Genomic DNA, 21,833 nt, shown 5'->3' with positions numbered 1-21,833 from the left:
TTGGTCGTTATGGGACCAAAATGACATTCACAATAGTTATATTACGGTAATAACTTGAATTAATATTGTTGTATTTTAAATACTGTAAAATTTTATAAAATTTAATTCATATTATAAAAATTTTTAATTACAGTAAACATTACAGTACTTAAAATATCATAAAAGCTACCATCTTTTCTTTATTAAAAACAATAGTTTTTTTCCACCTCTCTCTTTATAATGGGCATGGCGAACAATCCTTATAGGCATATGCTTCTTGGGTTTACATCTCATAACGAAACACATGGCAAACAATCCTTATAGGCGTATGCTTCTTGGGTTTACATCTCACATTGTAAGCCCCATAATCACAAAACGATTAAAATTGAAAAAAAAAAGAAAAAAAAAAAAGAAAGGGTGTGAATAAGGTTTATAAAAATTAGAATTTCTTTTTAAATAAATAAAAATTTAAAATATATTTGTGATAATTTTTATACTTTTTATGATGAATAATAATTAATGTTTTAAAGCTTGATGCTCCATCTTATCTCCAATTTTTTTTGTTCAAATCAAAAATAAATTTATTTGATTATATATTTAATTTATTTTTTATATGTTTAACAAAAATTGTAGATTGCCTCCTTGACCCTACTTTCTAGGCATCCCTTCCTCTTAATTTGTAAATCATAATACGAATTTTAAAATTGTTTATTTTTGCTAAGTCAAATAGTAGGATCCTTTTGGATTAAATTACCTTTAAAATTATATATATTTTCTCAAGGAAAAACTTAAACCAATTTGGCACAATGTATACTCGGGTATGTTTCTTTTAAATAAGGGAAAATATTTTTTTATCTTCTATTTTTTACTTCGATTTCTCATCAAATCCAAGGTTTGTTTGAAAATGTTATACAGCATGAAGTCTCCATTTTTTTACTAAAATGATATTTCCATAAAAAACACTCCCTCTCTCAACATTCTATCTCTCTCATGCCCAAAATTAACCCTATGTATCGTCAATGTCTCCTCTCTCTCTCTCTCTCTCTCTAAAAATAAAAAAAAAAACACAAACTCTGTTTAAAAAAAAAAAACCCTAAAGCATATCTCTCTCTCTGGAATCGCTGTCTCTCAAAGGATGTTGAATTCCGTGTTCGTGAAGTCAGAGCTCAGGCGTCGGTCCAAGCAGCGATTATGTTGACGCCTGGGGCAACGAGGTCCAGGTGTCAGGTGTCTGGGCGTTAGGGCCTCGGGCTGAGAAGGAGGCCACCACCGGCGCCGATTTCACTCCGAGGACGGTGCGGTGCGGTGCGGTGCGGTGCCGTGCCCTTGAAGGCAATGGTTGCGATTGGGTTGTTGGCGGACGATATGATTTGATGGCTTCGCCTTCATCTGCCTTCCCCAACCTAACGGTGCACGCAGGGAGGTGGTTGGGCATCACCGACGAGACGAGACGAGACGAGACGAGGCCCTCACCATCCCTACTCCGCCAGCGTTCTTCACCACCAGGCCCTTTGCCACGATCTTCCCCTTGACGGCACCCGGACTCAAGGAGTTGTCCATGCAAAGGGCAGTTGAGAGGCCGCCTGCTTTCCCAGGGCACATCTTCCATGCAAGTGAGGTGCCCGAGTAGAGGGAAACACCAGGCCGAGTCTTACCGTTGCTGAGGGTGACATCGGCCGGGAGATGCTGCCGGCTCCGACGGTGGTCACCCAACGGGGCAAGGTTCATGACTGAAAGTCCGGTTGGGCCATCATTCCAGTCCGAAGATCCCACAAAGAAGCCTTTAGCAGTGGCGGCAAAGGATCCGAGAGCGATGCAGTCAAGGTAATAAGGCACCCATCCCCCACCAATTGATACAGAAAAAGACATCCATCGCCGTCTGCAAGTGCTCGATCGAAGGCAGCAAGTATGTCTGAGTCGAAGCAGCCTGCTTTCCAATTGTAGACCGCCAGTCATACCTTTGGGGCTACACCCCGGGCTATTCCAGATGCATACCCGGACATATTTGCCTGAAAAACATACCTCCCGGCGGCTGTTGATGCGGTATATGAGCCGTGTCCGTCGGCGTCCCTGGGCGACTGGAACTCAGCAGTGTCGTTCATAGAGCCACCAGTAGTGGCCTCATAACCCCTGGCGAAAAAGCAAGCTCCAATTAGCTTGCGGTTACGGTGGGCTGTGGTAAAGCTAGGGCCGGTCTCACACTCACCCTTCCATCGAGCAGCGATAGGGCCCATGTTGTGCTCGGTGAAGCTGCGGTGCTCCGGCCATATACCGGTATCAAGAACACCAATGATGGCATCAGACCCAAAGTCGGAGTCAGAGCAAAGGCCCCGCCGGTTGCTGAGCCCTAAGAACTGTGGGGCGGGGCGGGGAGGGGCGGGGCTGGTCTTCGAGCGCGCCCCAAGGATTGCAGGGTGCTCTCCAATCTCAGCGGCCTCATCGGCAGCTAGCCGTGCCGCGAAGCCATGGAATGCGGTATCGGGTGGATGAAGGCAGACGTGTACCAGAGCTGGTGGGAGGAGAAAACTGAGGTCTTGGAGTGCTCATCCACCAGGAATATGAAGCTCTTTTGTTGAGCGCTAGTTGGAGGGAGAATAAGAAGAGAAGCAGAACCAGAGCAGCCATTAGTGACTGGTAGGAGGAAGGGCAGAGAGAGAAGATGTGGATGAATGGCCTGAGCTCTGGCTTTAGGAAGCTGTGGGTTTTTTAGAGAGAGAGGTTAAATGTATATTATAAAGGAGCTTGATCGAGCACATATTGTATCGGACAACTATTATTTAAAACCTTAAATTAAATGAGAGAAATGTATATTATAAAGGAGGATATTTTCGTCTTAAAAGACTATAGATGTTAACATGGGATATGACCGCAAAAATAATTAGTTTTGCACTTAGTAGTTTGGCTCACAAAGTATTAGAGAGAATCATGCCTAGGAAGTAGGATCGCGAAAGGTATCATTAATTTTTTCTTTTTTTTACAAATTGATTATCACCCCAAAGAATCTATACCAGGCACTAAATCCAAATTGGCAAACCGCTAAGTTAGATCGGAGTGGCCGGTTTAGGTTTGAATGGTCAGGGTGATCAATTGGTATTTTTTAAAAAAAAAAATTCAAAAAAATATATATATATAAAGTCTCAAAAATAATAAATTTGACTTGTAATGCATTTATAAATATTTTTTATATTATTGTGAAGATTAAAAATTGTTTTGGTCATTAATACTTATTTTTATATTTTTTTATTTTTTTAAAAAAATTAAAAAATAGCACTTGAAAAATATAAAATAGGTTAAAATCTTTTTTTTCCTTTAAATTTTCAACTTCATTTGATTGTGTTTTGTTTTAATCATTCTTTATATGTTTTTCATATTTTAGTATATCTTTTTGTATTTTTTATTTTTTTCAACACTTTTTTTACCTCCAAAGACTTGTCCGATTAGAGCGATTGAATCGGCCGATTTACCAGTTAGGCTAAGTAAACTGCTTCCAAGCTCATGTTCGATTAACTGTTTCAGTTCGATTTTACAAACACTGATGCACACTTTAAACTCTCTTCCACTTCAAACTCTCTTAGAAGATAGAAGTTCCAGTGTCAACGATCATGTTATGACCTTAAAATCTACTTTTCGCTCCTAATTATAACTTAAAAGTTCCAAAAGTGGTACGGATCAAACATATATATACTTTAAATTCTTAAAATAGGCAGTATAGATAATATGTTAAAAGATGTGATATATTTAGGATTTGAAAACCTTTTTATTTTTTTTGTATGTCCATACTTAAGGAGATCAAGAGGATCAATTAGACGGTTTCTAGAGTTAGAACAACCTTTTCTGGTATATTTTTTAGGAGCACCTTACTTCTATAGTTTAGGATTGATATATTTTTTTCTAACAAAAAAAATAATTAGTGAAAACAATCAAGATTAAAAAAAAAGTCACCATCTCAACAAAAAAATAGAGAGAAGCAAGATGGATTTATTTTGTATTTTTATCAATAAGGTTTTTGGCTAGTTACATTGAGGACTTAAAGTACATCAAATTCACTTTTACACATTAATTTGACGTTCCAAAAATAATGCAGACTGAATTTTAAATTGCATATTTATACTTGGAATCTTTGGAATGTGCATTAATGATGAGACAAATGAATTAGAGAGCTGGTCACGTCCAAAGCATCAATTAGAGATTGATTATTTATGTTTAGACTGGACTAATGGGCAGGATTTCGTTTGGTGGGACTCACATAAAAATGACGAGAGAGAGAGAGAGAGCAAGCCCTAATTTTTTAAAATTTTTCAATTTTCAACAATTCTTTCACCAATGAATTAGGGTTTTCCACTATTTGTTTCCAATTGAAGTAGTTTGTAGGGCCCGATTTTATAGAGAAAAAAAAAAGAAAAAATAAGGGAAAGCTCTATGTGATTCCACCTATGCATAAATTATATGTGAACCCACTTGTCAATCATCCCATCTAAATCGATGGCTAGGATTATTCATGCCAAATTGTTGGGCCAAAATATTATTTGATTTTTAGTTCTTTTTTTTACAAAACTTTTTTAATTAAAATTTGGGGTCATGTCTTCTCATTGCAGTAGCACCTAGCAAAAACAAAAAACCATATTTATCTTGCAAATAAATTAGCAAAATGCCCCCACAGGTTTTTGGAATGTTTTGGTAATTTTATACCAAAGGAAACACCGTTTCTTTCTTTTTATAATGTGCGCCCCTATCATATGTATGTATGCCCCTAATTTCATTGCAAAATGATTTATAGAATAAAGATTAAAACTAAAATACTTTAAGCTTTTAAATCAAGATTTGACCCTCGAGGCCAACTTATGATATTGTGACTCAAGCCATCCCAGATTCCGAGTCATTTACTCAAATCTGACAGCTGAACGCAATATAACATGTACTTTGTATGTAGGAAGAGTCACATGTAAATAAGCTTGTCCCAAAATGTTGTTCTAGTGTGTAGAAATGTAAATTGATCATGACTATCATCGAAATGGAAAAGGAAAATCCAAGCTTCGAAAAATACTTATTGTAACATGTTTTTTAAACCGTTCATTTCAAATGCTTACAATTTTTATTTGTATTATTTTTAAATATTCAAATTCCATAGTAAGGAGTAAACATAGTAACTTTAGTACAGAAAGTGGTCAAAATAGTGGTTATATCACAAGTGTTTCTAGCACTAGAATTGCATTTTTTGGTGGAGTTTTCATATGTGGTGTTTTAGCAAATATAGTAACACCGTAGCCCTACAAGAGCCACACCCATTTTTATATATTACTTAAAAAATGATACTTTCATTCTTAACATAAAAAAAAAATGGAAAACTTTCATTCTTAACATAAAAAAAAAATTAAAAAATTTATTCGAGCACGTATGAGAATATGACCCTTAATAAAACAGAATGATGGACCAGGATTTATGTAATTGACCCAATTAGTTGAGAAAAAACTTCGACGATAATGATGAGATATCGACTATGTAAACATTTTACTGATATCTTTTGATTTAGTACCAATCAAACAACACATCATGACTTAAAATAGTCACAAATGAGCAAAGTCTAGGACATGTCATCCCTTAATAGGTTATTGACAAATTTCCTAGAAAAGAAAAAAAAGGGAAGGACAATTGTTCTTAGAGGGTGTAAATTGAGATTCTGTGATCCTAAACACTCATTATCAAAGGCAAAGCTAGCCCCGAAGAGTTACTAAAAACGTAAATTAGACTATTTAATTAAAAAGTTTAGGAGAAAGGTTATGACTTGATTTAAATTAAATTAAACTTAACTAAAGCCACTCAAAGTGCTTTTCAAGGGGGACCACGGTCGTTGAATGCTGAGATAAAAACCCCTAATTTTAAGGCTGGATTGGGCCTTCGAGATATATTGAATCACATAATGAATCACGAGTGTATACCATTTACTTTTAGGGCATATTTGATAAGTGGGAGTTAAATGTCCTCCTTTTATTTTTGATATTATTGTGGGGAAGCTATAAAAAATGGTAGGGCGATTTTTCAAACAGTTTTATTTTATCTGAAATATTTTAGGGATATTTTAATCAACTTAGTTCATGTAAAATATTTTTTTGATATTTTTGATAGATTTTTTTATTTTTTATAAAGACATGCTCCAAATTTCAAACCATTCCGATATGTAAATAAAAAATAAAAAATAAAAAATAAAATATTACCAGATAATTGTGACCATGGGATGAACTTTGAACGGTGATGAGGATAAACGAAATCACTGTTCATTTTCGCCTATAGGCATTTTGTAGTATCTTCATAATATATATATATATATATATATATATATATATATATATATATATATATATATATATATATATATATATATATATATATAGGGAAAATATGGATTAGCCCGCTCGCCTATATGCTTCAGCTGCGCCCAACGGTCATGATGAAAAGTCCATAAATAGACGGTTAGTAGGATGGTAAGAAATGTCAGCATTTTTTGTAAAAAATATCGCTTTTTTAATGGGGCGCTGACAGTGCAGTACATGAGTACTGGCATACACGTTCTCTCTTCCTGAAACAACATGCTTTCTCTTCTCTCTCTACGAAAACAACATGCCCTCTCTACTACTCAATATTGGCGAGCGGGCTAATCCCATATTTTCTCATATATATATATATATATTTTGTCAAAAGATATTCTACTTCCTTAAGAGTATATTGTCTTGTTTATTGAGTAATGATCTTATGAGACCTTCCCACACCTATATGTGTAGGACTCCAAATGATCATCATTAAATTTGACACAGATCTCTAAAAAAGTCAAATCACATACCCATATGATAACTTTTCTCGAGATATGTGTCAAATTTAATGGTGATCCTTTAGATTCTTATACACATAGGTGTGGAAGGGGGTCTCATAGGATCATTACTCTTGTATATGTACTACTCACTCGGATAACACCCTCTCCGCCTAGGATTAATTTTAGGACCCCAAATTTTGAGGATATAACATTTTTAACACATAGGCTTCAATTCAACAAAACAAGAATTAATTTTGCACCCTCTAAAACAATTTAAAAAAATAGTATTTCAAAATTAACTTTTACGTGATCCAAAACTTCAAATTGAAAAAAAATGTTCAAAGTAGGCCCATAAAAAATAGAAGTAAACTACGCGCCCGACTAAGAATTATCATCCACCATCGTTGGTGTATTGGATTTTGCCACAAAGAGCCAAATGGGTCTCTCTCTCTCTCGGTATATTTCCATGTAAACAATGAATCCATCTCTCTCATATATTTGTAGAAGCCCTTAATCTCTCTCTCTTTCATATATATATGAAGAAGCCCAAAAATCAGGCACCATTGAAGATAAAGTGAAGTTGGCATACGGATGCATATGTAGCTGTAGAGGATGTAAAATGTTTTTAGGATTATCTCAAAAAAAAATTTTATATCTAATTATAAAATTTTAAATTTAAAAAAAAATTAAAAATCAAGTAGATCTATAAACATATGAAAATATTAAAAATGGATGGTGTAGATAATATGTTGTAAAATGCGCTGTTTTTTTAGATTTAAAATCTTTTTATTTTTCATAGACATACATCTCGATGTCGAGATGATCAATCAAAAGACTTTTCAACATTAAAACTACATTTTCCGATCGATTTTTGAGGTGGATCCTTAGTTTAGTTCTACATTATAAGGTTACATCCTTATATAAACTTTTTCCTTGAAGAAATAAGAAAGAATCAGCATAATAGACAAACAACTGTTTTACACAAAAGAGGCAGTAATCAAATATATTATATAATCCAAAGACATATATAATCCGAACCGGAGTTCCAAATTGCAAAAAGAAATTGAATAAACGAATTAAACAGGATTTCAGACCACATTTGATCAATGGTCTTTACACACGTACAGAAAAAAATCTCTCTCTCTCGCTGTCTCTCTCTCCAGATGCACCCCTCTTTTGAATAGCAAACAAAAGTCCTTTCACTCTCATCATCTCTCTCTTAAAAAAACCATTCCTTCTCTCTCTAGACTTGGAAAGGCCAAGACCCCTTCTCTCTCTAGAAACCATTATTTTTCTACAGTGTCTCTCTAGACTTGGAAGGGCCATGGCCAATCATTCAAGGGCTCCTCTTGCACTTTCCCTGTCCTCACCCTCTCCTCCCCCACAACTGCATAGTATCTCACCACAAACCCTAACCCTAAAACCACCCACTCCATACAAAACATCAGAATGGACAAAGTCCCTGCCATTCTCAAAATGATCACTCCGTCCTCTTCTCTCACGTAAGATTTTAACCCCCTCAAAAACTCACTGCTCCTTGTAAAAATCAGTACCGAAACTGCACCTTCAAATATGGCCGTCATAACGGTGGCCACCATGTGGAATGTGTGCCATTTCGACGTCGCGGCCGCTGCACACCCGGTGACAGCCGCCCCCGCTGTGGCGGCGTGCAGGAGGATCAGTAGAAATCCGGGGAGGGAGGGGAAGAGGCGGAGAGAGAGAGTAAGGAAGATGCAACTTGAGGCCGCGCCCAAGAGGACGTAACTGCTCAAGAGGAATAGTTGCTGGATACGAACGGATCGGGACGATTGGGTTTCACCCATTCTTTTCTGGTGGGGTTGTGATTCTGAGGTTCTGAAAATTGGGGTCGAGTTGTGGATCGATTGAGAGGTCTTTTAGAGAGTTGTTTACAGGGGAGTCTGCAACCTGGGTTGGTTGCAGTTTTGGGGGAGAGAGAGAGAAAGATGTTTTAGAGAGAGAAAGGGTAGCAGGTTGTGTGAGGAGGCAAGGAAATAATGCTATGGGATAAATTTTGCAGCAGTAAGATTAAGATTGGGGGAGAGAATAGACAGTTGAGAGAGGGTGGGAGAGGGAGTGAGATTTATGAAGGGGTGAGAAATGGAGACCGTTGAGAAAAGTGGTGGGGTTCCAACGGCTACTTCTGCCTTTTTTATTTATTTATTTTTTTGCGTGTGCGTGTGTGTCGGTGGGTACGAGGCGCCGTATAACGGCTAGTTTTGCGGTACCAAATGTAAAGAACTAAAGATGAAAAGGTCTTAATGAAAATTGAGGATATATATATATATATATATATTTTTTTTTTTAAGGGCTACGATGCCCTCTACGTCTAGGATGATTCGAGAAAGTTTTGAAGTTATTTTCTATTGAAAAATCTTTTAAAAATATCTAGAAATTTATCATAATACTCGTGAGAGATTAAAAATATTTAATATTGGAAAAAGTTTATATAAAGTCGCAACCTTAAAATGTAGAATTAAAGACCCACATAAAAAATCCATTGGAAAATGTTGTTTTAATGTTGAGAAACCTCTCGAATTGATCATCTCGACATCAAGATATATGAATATAAACAATGATTTCATGCAACCGTTGTATAGCAATATGATGTAACAACCTTAAAAAAACCATTTCATGGCCATTTGTTTGATCCAAATTTTGAAATAAACACTCTTTTCATTCTAATGAACAATCACAAAAAAAAAAAAAAATTGAAAACACAATCCAGAAAGTATTTTTTTAACCAAATTAACATAAACCGTTCATTTTGGTGAGATGCTTAGATTTAAGCCTTAGAAGGATTTTTTCATTTCCAATTTTTTTGGATGACTTTATTATCATTAGATGAACAATGTTAAAAAAGAAAAAAATGATTTTGAGTTCATAAATGCTAACATCTTGAAATTCACAAAATAAATGGTCTAGATTCGTTTCTGAAGATGACTCATTTTGACCATATCTAGAGTTCAAAGTGAACTTGTTTTCGGGGAGGGGGATTGATTATTGAGATGAATAGAGTGTGTATACAAAATTTGGGGTCATACAAATAGCACAAACATGGTTTTCTACAAGTGTCGTTGCATTATACTATGATACAACCGTTGCATTAGATCATTGCTCATGAATATATATAAAAAATATTTCGAGTCTTATAAATAGTGCATCTTGCAACATACCACCCATTTTCAAGATTTTTCATATATTTATAGATCTACTTGATTTTAACCATTCTTTGAGTTTAAAATTTTATAATTATATCTGAAAATAGATTTTCAAATAATCCTAAAAAAATTTTACACCAAAATTACATGTTATGATAAATTTTGGAGATGTGCCTTAATTGGATTGTTTAAAGTTGCAACCTCATAGAAACCACACTTTTTAATATTTTATATATTTGCAACTGTTCCAATTCATGATTATATGTATTGTGATGGGTATTTTGAATTTAAAACAAATATTTTATATATTTGCAACTGTTCAAATTCATGACCATATGTATTTTGATGAGTATTTTGAATTTAAAGCAAACAACATGGGTAAAATACTAAATAATTTAACTCACATGGGTATTTTGATAAATTTCCCAAATACATATAAAAGATGAATTATTCAATGTTGTACCCGTTTACAAGTATTCAAACTTATGATCACATATATTTTGATACCTATTGCAAAATTAAATCAAAAAATATGAACAACATGATATATAGTTCATCTCCCATGAGTAATTGGATAATTTTTTCTTTTTGTTAAACCCCTACATTTTATATAAATAAGGATACGTGTATACAAGTGTTAAGAAACAAGAATTTCAAAATAAGACTTCTGTATATCATTTAAGTAAAAAGAACAATGAGATTTTAGGCAATAACTCGATTTTAGGCAATAACTCTATTAATAAATCCATTTTTGAGATGGAATTTTAGACTTAATTTTTAAATATATGTAATCTCTAACATGGATATCATGAATATAAAAAAACAAATAAAATTTAAAAACTAGAAATAATAAATCTAATAAAAAAATATTTGGACCGTTAATTTCTTTAGATGGAATACCTACTTGCATCCATCTTTAAGATGGATGCTTTACCCTTCATGGACCGCATATGAAGTCATGCGGTCCAGCCCGGATGAATCAATTTTCCTAAGATTTTAAGGAGAAATGGTGCCTGGGTCTCGTTGATATGAGACACAAGTGTCACCCCCATGATGTGTCGATACTCGATACACAAAAAAAACAAACGGCCAAAGCACCGTCCATGTTACATGGCGGCAGTAGAATCTTTTAGCTTAAGGCAATTAGGAGGCTATTTGTGCTCTTTTATTTATGTTTTCCCTTCCCTTTTTTAGAATTTATGGATCTATTTCTCTTATAATTTTATATCTAAAAGAAACATATCAATCAAATGGTCAAATCACCTTACAAATTCATTAATGCGATCAAATCATCTCATTTAATATAAGGATGATTATTTTTTGAAAAATTTACATACATATTTGATTATTTTACTAAAATTACGGCTTGGTCCAAAATTTTGGAAATTTTATGTGAAAGTCCATCTTTTTCGTGATTTTTTATTCCTGTTTTGCCCCAATCCAATGTTACAATCATCCTTTTTCTCTAGGCAGTCTGATGCCCCAGTTACCCATTTTTGGGCCACTCCAATACTGAGAGTGAATGGAATAACTTATTCCAGAGAGTGAGAGATGCAAAACACACTTTACACTCACATGAACATCAATATAGGAAACAATATTTCCATCCACTATGAAATGGAATCATCTCTAACAAACAAGAAGAGAGAAGGAGAAACAATATTTCCATCCACTATGAAATGGAATCATCTCTAACAAACAAGAAGAGAGAAGCGGGGAGGGGGAGGGGGAGGGGGAGGGGAAGGGGGAGTTGGATTAGATGTGTGTGGGGATGGGGCGGGAAAGAGATGCAAGCCATACAAACTTTGCACTATATGAACCTCGAGATAGGAAACAAAATTTCCATCTGCAATCGAAAGGGATCATCTATGACAAACAGGGGAGAGAGAGATGCAAGCCAAACAAACTTTGCATTCCTATGAGCCTTTAAGATAGGAAACAAAATTTCCATCCGCAATGAAATGGAATCAGCCCTAACAAACAAGGGAGACCAACTCACTATAAGGTTCTTTCCGTGCCTTTTTTCACAAACACTTACTTGGGTGGCTGATACGAAGGACCTGGCTCAATCTCGCCCAAATATATCTTCTTATCACTACCACAAGAACCAATGACTGGCTCAGTCGGGTGGAAAACACATTCATTGACTGAACCATTGTGGCCGGGGAGTTTGTACACTATGCGTCGTGAAGTGGTGTCCCATATATACACCATGTAATCTGAGCTCCCTGCTGTGACCTTGCTCCCATCTGGAGCCCAACCACATTTCAGCAAGTTCTTCTCAAAGTTGTGTTGGTGCCCAGAGAATATCTTCACACACCTGCTTTTTCATATCAAAGAATCATTACAAGGTGGTGCTCTTTTCTTTTCTTTTTTTCCTTTTCTGGATAAATAACTTGGGTAGGTCATTTTCCAAGCCACCAACGCAGGCAAGTCTAAGTGCCTATCAGTTAAGCTATGAAGAGTTGAAGAAAGTACACAATAGCAAATGCTTTAAAATCTCCATAAGTTACACTATTTATAAACTAATACTCTCATTTGTCTGGTAAGCAATGTTTTCAGTAGGTAGCCTGGGTGTTGGTCTTTCATTTCTTTGCTTTTCTTTTTCTTTTTTTTGAATAACTTTCTCATTTTGATTGATGTAGGTTAGTTATGATCAAAAGCTTGGACAGCACGTGGCTCCAAGTGCCCTAACCATGAAGACAAGTAAACTTATAAAAATCTTTCAAGATAAACATTTTCAAAAGAAAAAAATAAAAAATAAACAATTAATATGCAGTTGCATTATTATAGTGACATTCCCCATATCTTCGAGAATCTAATGCAAATATCATGGATTTAAAAATGATATTAAGATAATGATCTATCAAGAAACCATATAAAAATGGAGACATAAGTGACTATGCTATCATACGAAGATGTAAGTCTGCTCACCTATTTTGAAGGGTGTACAACACGTCATATAATGAGGTCGTTGGAATATATATGGACAATATTTCTTATACAGGGGGTTATGCCATATTGCAATAGGCTACTATATATTTATAATCCATAGAGAACTTTGCCTTGGCCGGTCCCAAGCCTGAATAAAGGACGAGGGTTGTGTTAGGTAGGCCAACCAGTATAAAACTTTACCACATCTTTTCATGAATCCCGACTTATATGCACATCATAGCGGAACATGATTTATGTAGCTGTCCCCAAATAGTTAGGATAAGGCTCAGATGATGATGATGATATTATAATCCACAGAGCCATCACCATCCGATGAAATCATGCACATTGGTGGAGAGAGCTTGAGACCAACCATTGGGGTCATGTCATGCTCTGATGCTTACAACCCTCTCTCCACCATCATCCATTATTGCATTAGACACACCAATGACTGAATATATTATGGCACAATTTTTTAGGCATATACCATGTACATTTGATTATGGCATTACTTTCCCTGATAAGAAGTATGGAAATTTAAACTACATAGATATTCACCAAAATATCAACAGAAAAAAAATCACGTACCTATTTTGAGGAGCATATGGCCTCATATCCCATATCCTGAGAGAGCAATCCATGGCATTGGTGAGAAGATAAGAACCATCAGGGCTCAACTGCATCCCTGTTATCATATCTGAATGCCCCTGGAGATTCATGGTGACCTCACCCCTCCGTAGGTCCCAAACCTATTGTCATATCTTCCAATGAGCAAAAAACCACAGGAAATCAAAAAGAAAAAGCAGCATACATCAAATAATAGAGAGAGTATAATTGAAAACAAGGAGTAGTAGGCATCACCCCTGTATTGGTGTGTAACCATAAGACATAAAGGAGTATTAATCAAATTCCACTCTATGGAGAGAGAAAATAGGGTAGGGTAGGGTAGGGTAGGGGGGGGGGGGGAGGGGAGGGAGGACAAAGAGAGATTGGCAGGTCTGAAACTTTCGCACAACCAAAGAAATATAGAGTACACATCAAGTTGCACACTAAAAGGACGAGAGAGAGAGAAGTTGCACACTAAAAGGGCCGAGAGAGAGAGAGAGAGGATGGGGGGGGGGGGGGGGGGGGAGGGGAGGGAGGACAAAGAGAGATTGGCAGGTCTGAAACTTTCGCACAACCAAAGAAATATAGAGTACATATCAAGTTGCACACTAAAAGGACGAGAGAGAGAGAAGTTGCACACTAAAAGGGCCGAGAGAGAGAGAGAGAGGATGGGGGGGGGGGGGGGGAGGGGAGGGAGGACAAAGAGAGATTGGCAGGTCTGAAACTTTCGCACAACCAAAGAAATATAGAGTACACATCAAGTTGCACACTAAAAGGGCGAGAGAGAGAGAAGTTGCACACTAAAAGGGCGAGAGAGAGAGAGAGAGAGGATGGGGGGGGGGGGGGGGGAGGGGAGGGAGGACAAAGAGAGATTGGCAGGTCTGAAACTTTCGCACAACCAAAGAAATATAGAGTACACATCAAGTTGCACACTAAAAGGGCGAGAGAGAGAGAAGTTGCACACTAAAAGGGCGAGAGAGAGAGAGAGAGAGGATGGGGGGGGGGGGGGGGAGGGGGGAGAGGACCCCACACCTTAACATCATTGTCTATCCCTCCTGTGTATATTTTGTCCGAGGCATCAGCGAAACTGACGGCGGTGATTTGGTACTTGTCGGGGAAGGTTTGAACAGCCCCACGCTGGCGTAGGTCCCACAGCTTGGCAGTCCCATCATCAGATCCGCTGACCACAAGGGGAGGGCCCCGTCGGGCGGGACAGCACGCGTTTACGAACGAGGAGTGCTCAGACATCTTCTTAACCTGCTTCCCCACTTCCACATCCCAAGCCCTCAGTGTCTTGTCGGGGCTGGCTGATATGATCTGGGTACCTGCAAAAGAAGAAAATCTAAGCCTAAATAACTTGGTAATTTCTTTTCTGCTTTTTCTTTTTCCTAGGAGTTAAGGGGGATTAGAAGATGGGTAGTTGGAATCTACAAATAAAAAGCAAAGAAATCAAAGGCTGCAAATAGATAGTCTGAATTCATTTTAAAAAATTTAAGCAATACATTTTTATTGTTAATAAATAAACAATATTGAAGAACTAAAATAATAAAATTAAAATTCAGAATATTTCTTGTGAATACAGCGTGTGACTAGATAGGGCATGTAAAGTTCTGATGCTTCGGATCTCAAACTGCTTTCAGTATTGGCTAAAACAAAATTTGAGATTTTGGAGGTGAAATTTTGCAAATTCGGATTAGACGTTAGGAAAAGATAGACAGCTAAATATAGAAATACTCAAAAACTATGGATCTGACTCCGAAGAAAATGAAAATCAACTATATTGCCTGTCGACACCACCCCTGCCTCCTAGCTGGCATGTGAAGCCTACTGTACATCACCACTTTTAAGTTTTAACACCCTACCTCCCAGTGTGTGAAGCCTATCACATGTCATGGTTTTGAAGTCTTTCATAAGAATCACATATTTGGAGTCTAAAAATCCACCAAAGAAAAGAAAAATAAAACCTTTCAGGACCTAAAAATGATTAGTAGAAGATTCAATACCATCTGTAGTCCACTGGAGGTCCAGAATTGCATTCTTGTGGCCCTTCAAGACCAAGAAGTTCTTGCATTCTCCCTGAACATTCCACAGGAATATGTCTTTGTCATGGGAACCCGAGGCAATAACTGTTCCAGTAGGGTTGAATTTCATAGTGTATATAGCACTCTGATGGCCCGACAACAGCATAATTGGTGCTTCCAAGCTAGAAGTGCGCTGTTTGCCATTCAAAGGAGGGCCCTCTTTATGGCCTGATACTTGAATCGCACCATATGGAGCTGAAGGACCCCTTACAGCGAGCATCTTATCTTGAATTCAATCCTCACCTATAAAGAGAAAGTGCCCAGAAAAGAGGTGCAGCAATAAGTGTTAAAAAAATAAGGGAGTTAAAAGACAACAATACAAAACCTGTTGCCGTCTGCCAGACAAGCACAAGACATAGTTGTTATATCAATAAACAAGTGCTTATTAGTTGAAGTAACTGCTAGAGTAACTTGGGAGGTGGTGAAAAATGTGAGAGAGAGAGACCGCCAGTTTAGCTAGTTTGCCAATTGTAAAATAAAGAGAACAATACATAAAACCACAACAGGGGTACCAATATTTTATATCCACGGTGGACACATTTTTTATTACATATTAGAGAATATAAAATTTATAATTTCTCTAATAATTTATATGTTCCAAATGTGTGTTTGGAAAAATGTGAAGTATTACGAATATATCAATAGAGAAGTTAATTTACTTGCTATATAAGTAAAAATAGAGTAGGCAGGCCCTCCCCAACTCCAGTTGCAAGCCTTTGGCACAAAGGGCGATTACTCTTCTGAAGGGTGGGCAACCACTTGTACTTCGTAGGACGACTACTTGTACTTCTTAGGTACGGGAGAACTTCAGTATTTCAGTAGAACAAACAAGCCCACTCAGAGCTTATTTAATAGGAGATCTTTTATTCCCTCAATTGAAAAGCTGATAAATACTTACTTTCCACCTTTCATAGATGAACTATTTGCCCTAGGAAACTGATATGGAAACTGAAATTGCTGTGTTATGTGTAGGTACAATAGGACAAATTAGAAACATTTACGAGTACTAAGGTTTCTCTTGAATTACCCAAGGGATAGGTACAAGGAAGGGAGACCTTAAAAACAACAACGTTGGAAAAGTTGAGTTTTATTTATGAAAGGTCTAATGCAATGAGGTTAGGATTTATTAGAATGTGCCAGTAGACCACCCTGTTTTCAACATGCATTACATAGTTATCATAATTATAGTTCATAAATTTCTTCAGAAAGTGTACATAGCTACAGAGAGCCTAGAAACAAAATTTAAATGAGAAATAATAAAGAAAAAACAGTTTATTTGAAATTGAAGTTCAAACTATGAGAGATGATATTTCACTATTCTAGGAGGTTACACTCAGAATCTAGAAATTTTATTATCTTTTTTGTTATTTCATAGTTGCTCGTTGACTCACATTCCAAAATCCATATTATATATGACATAGAATGATGGTTGCTTCAAATACTTTTCATAAAATATTGGAGATTATAAAGTATTGGATTATAAATTATCACAGGCCTTATTCTAAGGCACTGTTCATTTCAAAATTTTGTCAAATGTTGTTTTCCTCTTCTTCTTTTTTTCCAATTTGTAACTGACGAATTGGCAATTTGGTCTATTGTCATTTGCTCTCAAGAGGTATTGATTGTTTTAATTTGAATTATAATTTGTTATTGTGTGGTGTGAAGGTGGAGTTGGTGGTGGCAATCTGATGTTGGCGGCGGTGGGATGGTGTTGGTTGTGGCGCATACATAGTAGTTATTGCTATTGGCAGCTGTTTGATGGTGGGGCTACAGTGGTAGCGATGGTGATGGTATTGGAGTGGTGGTGGTAGTGGCAGTGGGAGGGGCAGCAGCGGTGGTGGTGGTGGCGGCGGCGGCGGCAGTGGAAGTGGAGTGGTGGGGTCCAGTAGCAGTGATGGTGGTGGAGGTGGTAGCAGAGTGGTGGTTGTGGCGATGGCAATGGTGGAAGTGGTCACAGAGTGTTTGTGGTGTTGGAGTAGTTGGGCAGTGGTGTGGGTGGCACTGGTGATGGCGGTTCTGTGGTGGTAATGTTAGCCAGGAAGCAGCGATAATGGTGATGGTGATAGTGGAGGCGGTGCAGTAGTGGTGGTGGTGGGCGAGTGGTGAGCACTGGTGGGGTGGTGGTAGTGAGAGAGAGAGAGAGAGAGAGAGAGAGAGAGAGAGAGAGGACTTGAAATTTTACAAACAACTTGGAGTGGCTTTACAAAAAAATACAATATGGAAGCACCAGTGCAATTTGGAATCAATTCCATTTTGAAAATCAAACACCCCTCAGGATCAAATTGCAGGTGTGCCCAAGAAATCCAACAGTGCCTGATACTTAAAGGCAAAAGGGGCAAGGTATTATTTGTATTGGCCAATCACAAGTTTAAGTCAAGAATGATTATTTTAAAATACCCCATTTATAGCCTATTTCTCTCAACTTCATCAATGTCTTCGCCTCTCAGCAGAAATAATCAATAAATGCAAGTAGTTAGGAATCGCCAGGACCTAAAATGGCAGTTACAAGATGTGCGAATTTGTCTTCTGGTCCCAAGAGGTCGTCATGCCTCAAAAAGATGGCAAGGGGGAAACCAGGAAAGTGACAAGCTATCCCATATACAACATGTTGCTCCATGTGATTGCAAAGGAGGTATCTGGTTGAATGGTGGCAAGGGAAATTTTTTTCCGTAGGAAAGACCCAAAGAAATGGTTTCCATCTTGTAAAACAGAAGGAGAAGTGTAAGCTGAGAAGCAAAAGGAGTTTTTAGGCATTTGGGATTGCACTGTGACATGTAGCAGAAGGATCCAATGTATGGGATAGAAATTGAAGACAAAGTTCATCTAGAATAAACAATAAGGAACATGGTTGACAAGGTTGACAAGGTGAGACCTACAGTATGGATAGAGTGGGGAATGGCAGAGAGTATCAGTTTCCGTTAGATAGATTGTGTAGCTCTCTTTCTCAAAATCAGATATTTAACCTGGACTTCAGAGATATAGTGGTGATTTTTTTCTGTGAGACTCCACAAGTAACTAGTTGGATGCCAATTTTGATAAGGAATTGTTAGATGAAGAATTGGAGGGGCAACTCGAGTTGCTGATGGTGGTATAGATACATAAAGAGAAGGTTAACGCAGAACAAAATCAAATTGGACATAGAAGCACAAGGAATTTGTTAAGTAAATATATACATCACAAAATATGTGGAGGTAACAAGTGGGTGCCTTACCATTAGGAAGATGTGGTGAAAGACACCTCATTTCAAGTGTATGCTTTTCTATAGTTAAGTTATGAAGATAAGATTCTAGAAAAATCAATTTACAACAAAGAGGTATGGGTTTTCTCGATGTGTATACTTATGCTGATTGCAGAAAGTAGAGAGACTATGGACCATTAAGTGAAGTGCAATCACAGCCAAGGGTCATGGACTAGAGGGATTAGTTTCCTTAAGGTAATTTAGATGGCGATTCCTCATTATTCTTCTAGTTTATTGCAGGAATAGAACCAGAACAAAATAGAAGGAGCAGATAAGGGAACAACTTATATGTCTACTATGGCAGGAGGAGTGAATCTTCAGGGGCATATCACAGGATCCAGGAATGGTTACAACTACCCAAGGGGACATCATACCAACAGAAACAAGATGAGAAAAATGGATATCACTGCATCACAAATCCATGGATGCAGGTCATTAAGTCATTCAAAGCCAAATTAGTGTACAGCAATACATAGCTCATAGGCTAAGTGGTTACCAATTCTTGACAACATGCGATGATGGGTCTGTGTAAATGACAGATATTCTAATTCACTTTATTTCCTCTTTAGAATCGCTGTCCTTATTATTTCCAGCATCCAACATAATCAGCTAGCACAAAACAAAGCTAAAAAAAAAAACAGATGCCTCTTTACAAAAATAAAACAAAAATAAAAAAGAACCTTATGTCTCAATCAATTATTGATAGGTGGATCACGATCCAACTATAACGATTAGTCAATTACAGACAAAACAGGAGGAGGTGATTCAGAGTATGAAACAAATGCAGTTCACTCATTTAGGAGCAATTAGTAGGGTCACTGTCAGGAGAGAAATAGCATTGATTACCATCCCTCACCTTACAAAACGGCAGGGGTTAATTGCCAGCAAGAGATGTCAGGTCAATTTAATATTGACATGTACAATTAGGTCATGAACTTCTAAAGCATTTTGCTATATGATGCTCATGAGAATCACCTCACAAATGCTGAAATGAAGCAAGCTTCAGCCTAAATAAATCTATCCCTAAATTTCCCAAAAAGCATAATAAACTGGCTATTTCTCATTAAAAATGTGTGGGCACAAAATTATAGAGCTAACCTTTCCAGTGTTTTAGCGAGTTTTATCATTTAGGGTTTAATGATGCCTATTGATTATGAACAAAATACAAAGCTGAAGCAAACCACACATCAAAACATCGAGTTTATGGAACAATTTAATCCTCAAATCAATTGAAAATGAATTACACATCAATTCAAACCAATGTACTCCACATTCATTTTTCAACTAGTTTCCATCAATTTTTCCCAACGCAAAATGCTTTCACAAAAAAAATATTGGAATTTGATCACAAGATATGGTCTCGGTACATTGTAAACTCAGATTTTCTAAGACAAAACTCGCGCACACACAAAACATGGCATGAGAAATAAGGATATTGAGAAAGATAAATAGGGTTTAGGCGGAAAAACTTTCCACAGATTCAAGTAAAGGATTGCAATTTCTAGGGCTAACATGAACAAATACTTCTCTAACAAATTATACATAAATAAGCTTATATACTATGCAAAAAAAAAAAAAAAAGGAGTGCGAGACAGCAAGTAACAAAATTGTAAGCATTACCTGGTTTTCTGTAGAGGCCCAAATGGAGTTTCCTTCTGTTCGGTGAGATGTACTAAAAAAATATGAGTCCTGAAGAAGGTAAGAGGGGTGCATACAGAAAGGAAGAGAGTTAGAGAGAGAGAGAGAGAGAGAGAATCTCTGGTAAACCGGTTTAAGATCCGAGCGCGAGTAATATATTTGGATTTACGAACTGATATAAAGAGAAGGGCGTTCGCTCAAAAATTAGAGAGAAAATATGACTAATATGCCCTTCATATTTACCCTTATTTATTGTCAGGTCCTCATGTTCAAATTAGAAATAGCTCACGAGCTTTTTCTTTTTCTTTTTTTCCTTTTTTTTTTTTTTTTTTTTGCTTTTTGGGTGCGATTTCTATAAGGTTGTAATTGTATACAATCCAATTAAGGTGCAACTCCGAATTTTATTATAACATGTAATTTTGGTGTAAAAACTTCTTAAGATTATCTGAAAATCTATTTTCATATCTAGCTATAAAATTTTAAACTCCAAAAACGGTTACAATCAAGTATATCTATAAACATATGAAAATCTTGAAAATGGACGGTCAAGATAATGTATTGCAAGTTGCACACTTTTTTGGGCTCAAACTCTTTTTTTTTTTTATATTCATACATGTCAATGTTGAGGTGATCAATTAGAGGGCTTTTCAACATTAACACAACATTTTCCAATGATTTATGAGGTGCATCATTAATTCTACATTTTAAGATTATAACCTTATATAACTTCTTTTTTTTTTTCGATTAACAAAAATTTTATTAAAAAAAATTAGGGATTACAGAAGGGAGAAAAGGAGAAAAAAGAGTGAATAGAGAGAAAAGGAAAAGGAGAGAGAGAAAAAAAAAATGAAAAAGGTGAGCAAGTAGGGGAAAAATGAAAACACATAAGTTAAATTAGCCACTTCATGCTTCAAACTAAAGAGCTTAGCTTCAATTGCTTAACAATGTGGAACGACCCCATTCAAGGTCCAAATAATCTCCTCCTCATGATTCCTAAGGATCACCCCATAGCCCGCCCGCCCTTCTATCGTCCCTGACACTATCATCAAAGTTGAGCTTTATCCACCCAGTAGGAAAGGGGGATTCTATAACTGATATAATCTTGAACTGATGAAATATATGTTTAAATAGAAATTGGTATGACCATTGCTATAATCGATTGGACTAGATTTTAACAGTATTTTATAATGTTATATTATAAAATAAAAGTTGCCCATTTTGTTTGGTCAATTGAACTAGTCGAAACTCACTGGTTGAACTGTTCAAAGACTAGTTTGGACCAATTTTTTTATTGAACTCGGTTTTTTTTGCGGTGGATCGGACTGGTCTAGACACCTATAAGTGTTCCAAACGGTTTGGTATGATCATAATTA

General features: G+C 36.7%; 2 protein-coding genes and 1 pseudogene across 2 annotated transcripts; all 3 read right to left on the bottom strand.

Annotated features, from left to right (window-relative positions):
• Positions 1-1,017: 1,017 nt before the first annotated feature.
• On the bottom strand, positions 1,018-2,698 carry LOC148781858 (subtilisin-like protease SBT1.6 pseudogene; annotated as a pseudogene).
• Positions 2,699-7,759: 5,061 nt separating this feature from the next.
• On the bottom strand, positions 7,760-8,749 carry LOC18448664 (uncharacterized). The gene has a single exon (XM_006858725.4). The coding sequence runs from the start codon at positions 8,605-8,607 to the stop codon at positions 8,092-8,094; it is 516 nt and encodes a 171-aa protein (XP_006858787.1). The 5' UTR covers positions 8,608-8,749; the 3' UTR covers positions 7,760-8,091.
• A 2,802-nt stretch (positions 8,750-11,551) lies between these two features.
• On the bottom strand, positions 11,552-20,607 carry LOC18448665 (Transducin/WD40 repeat-like superfamily protein). Its single transcript, XM_006858726.4, has 5 exons — positions 20,443-20,607; positions 15,507-15,827; positions 14,536-14,828; positions 13,486-13,646; positions 11,552-12,283 (listed from the first exon to the last, which is right to left on the bottom strand). Exons 2-5 carry the CDS (start codon positions 15,802-15,804, stop codon positions 11,998-12,000), a joined length of 1,038 nt encoding a protein of 345 aa, XP_006858788.1. The 5' UTR covers positions 15,805-15,827; positions 20,443-20,607; the 3' UTR covers positions 11,552-11,997.
• Between the last annotated feature and the right edge of the window lie 1,226 nt (positions 20,608-21,833).

Source organism: Amborella trichopoda, chromosome 6, assembly GCF_054954075.1.
Source record: "Amborella trichopoda isolate Santa Cruz 75 chromosome 6, AtrichopodaSantaCruz75HAP2 v2.0, whole genome shotgun sequence".
NCBI classification, from domain to species: Eukaryota; Viridiplantae; Streptophyta; class Magnoliopsida; order Amborellales; family Amborellaceae; genus Amborella; species Amborella trichopoda.
Note: the sequence above shows the minus strand (reverse complement) of the source record. Positions and strands in the feature narration are given on the sequence as shown.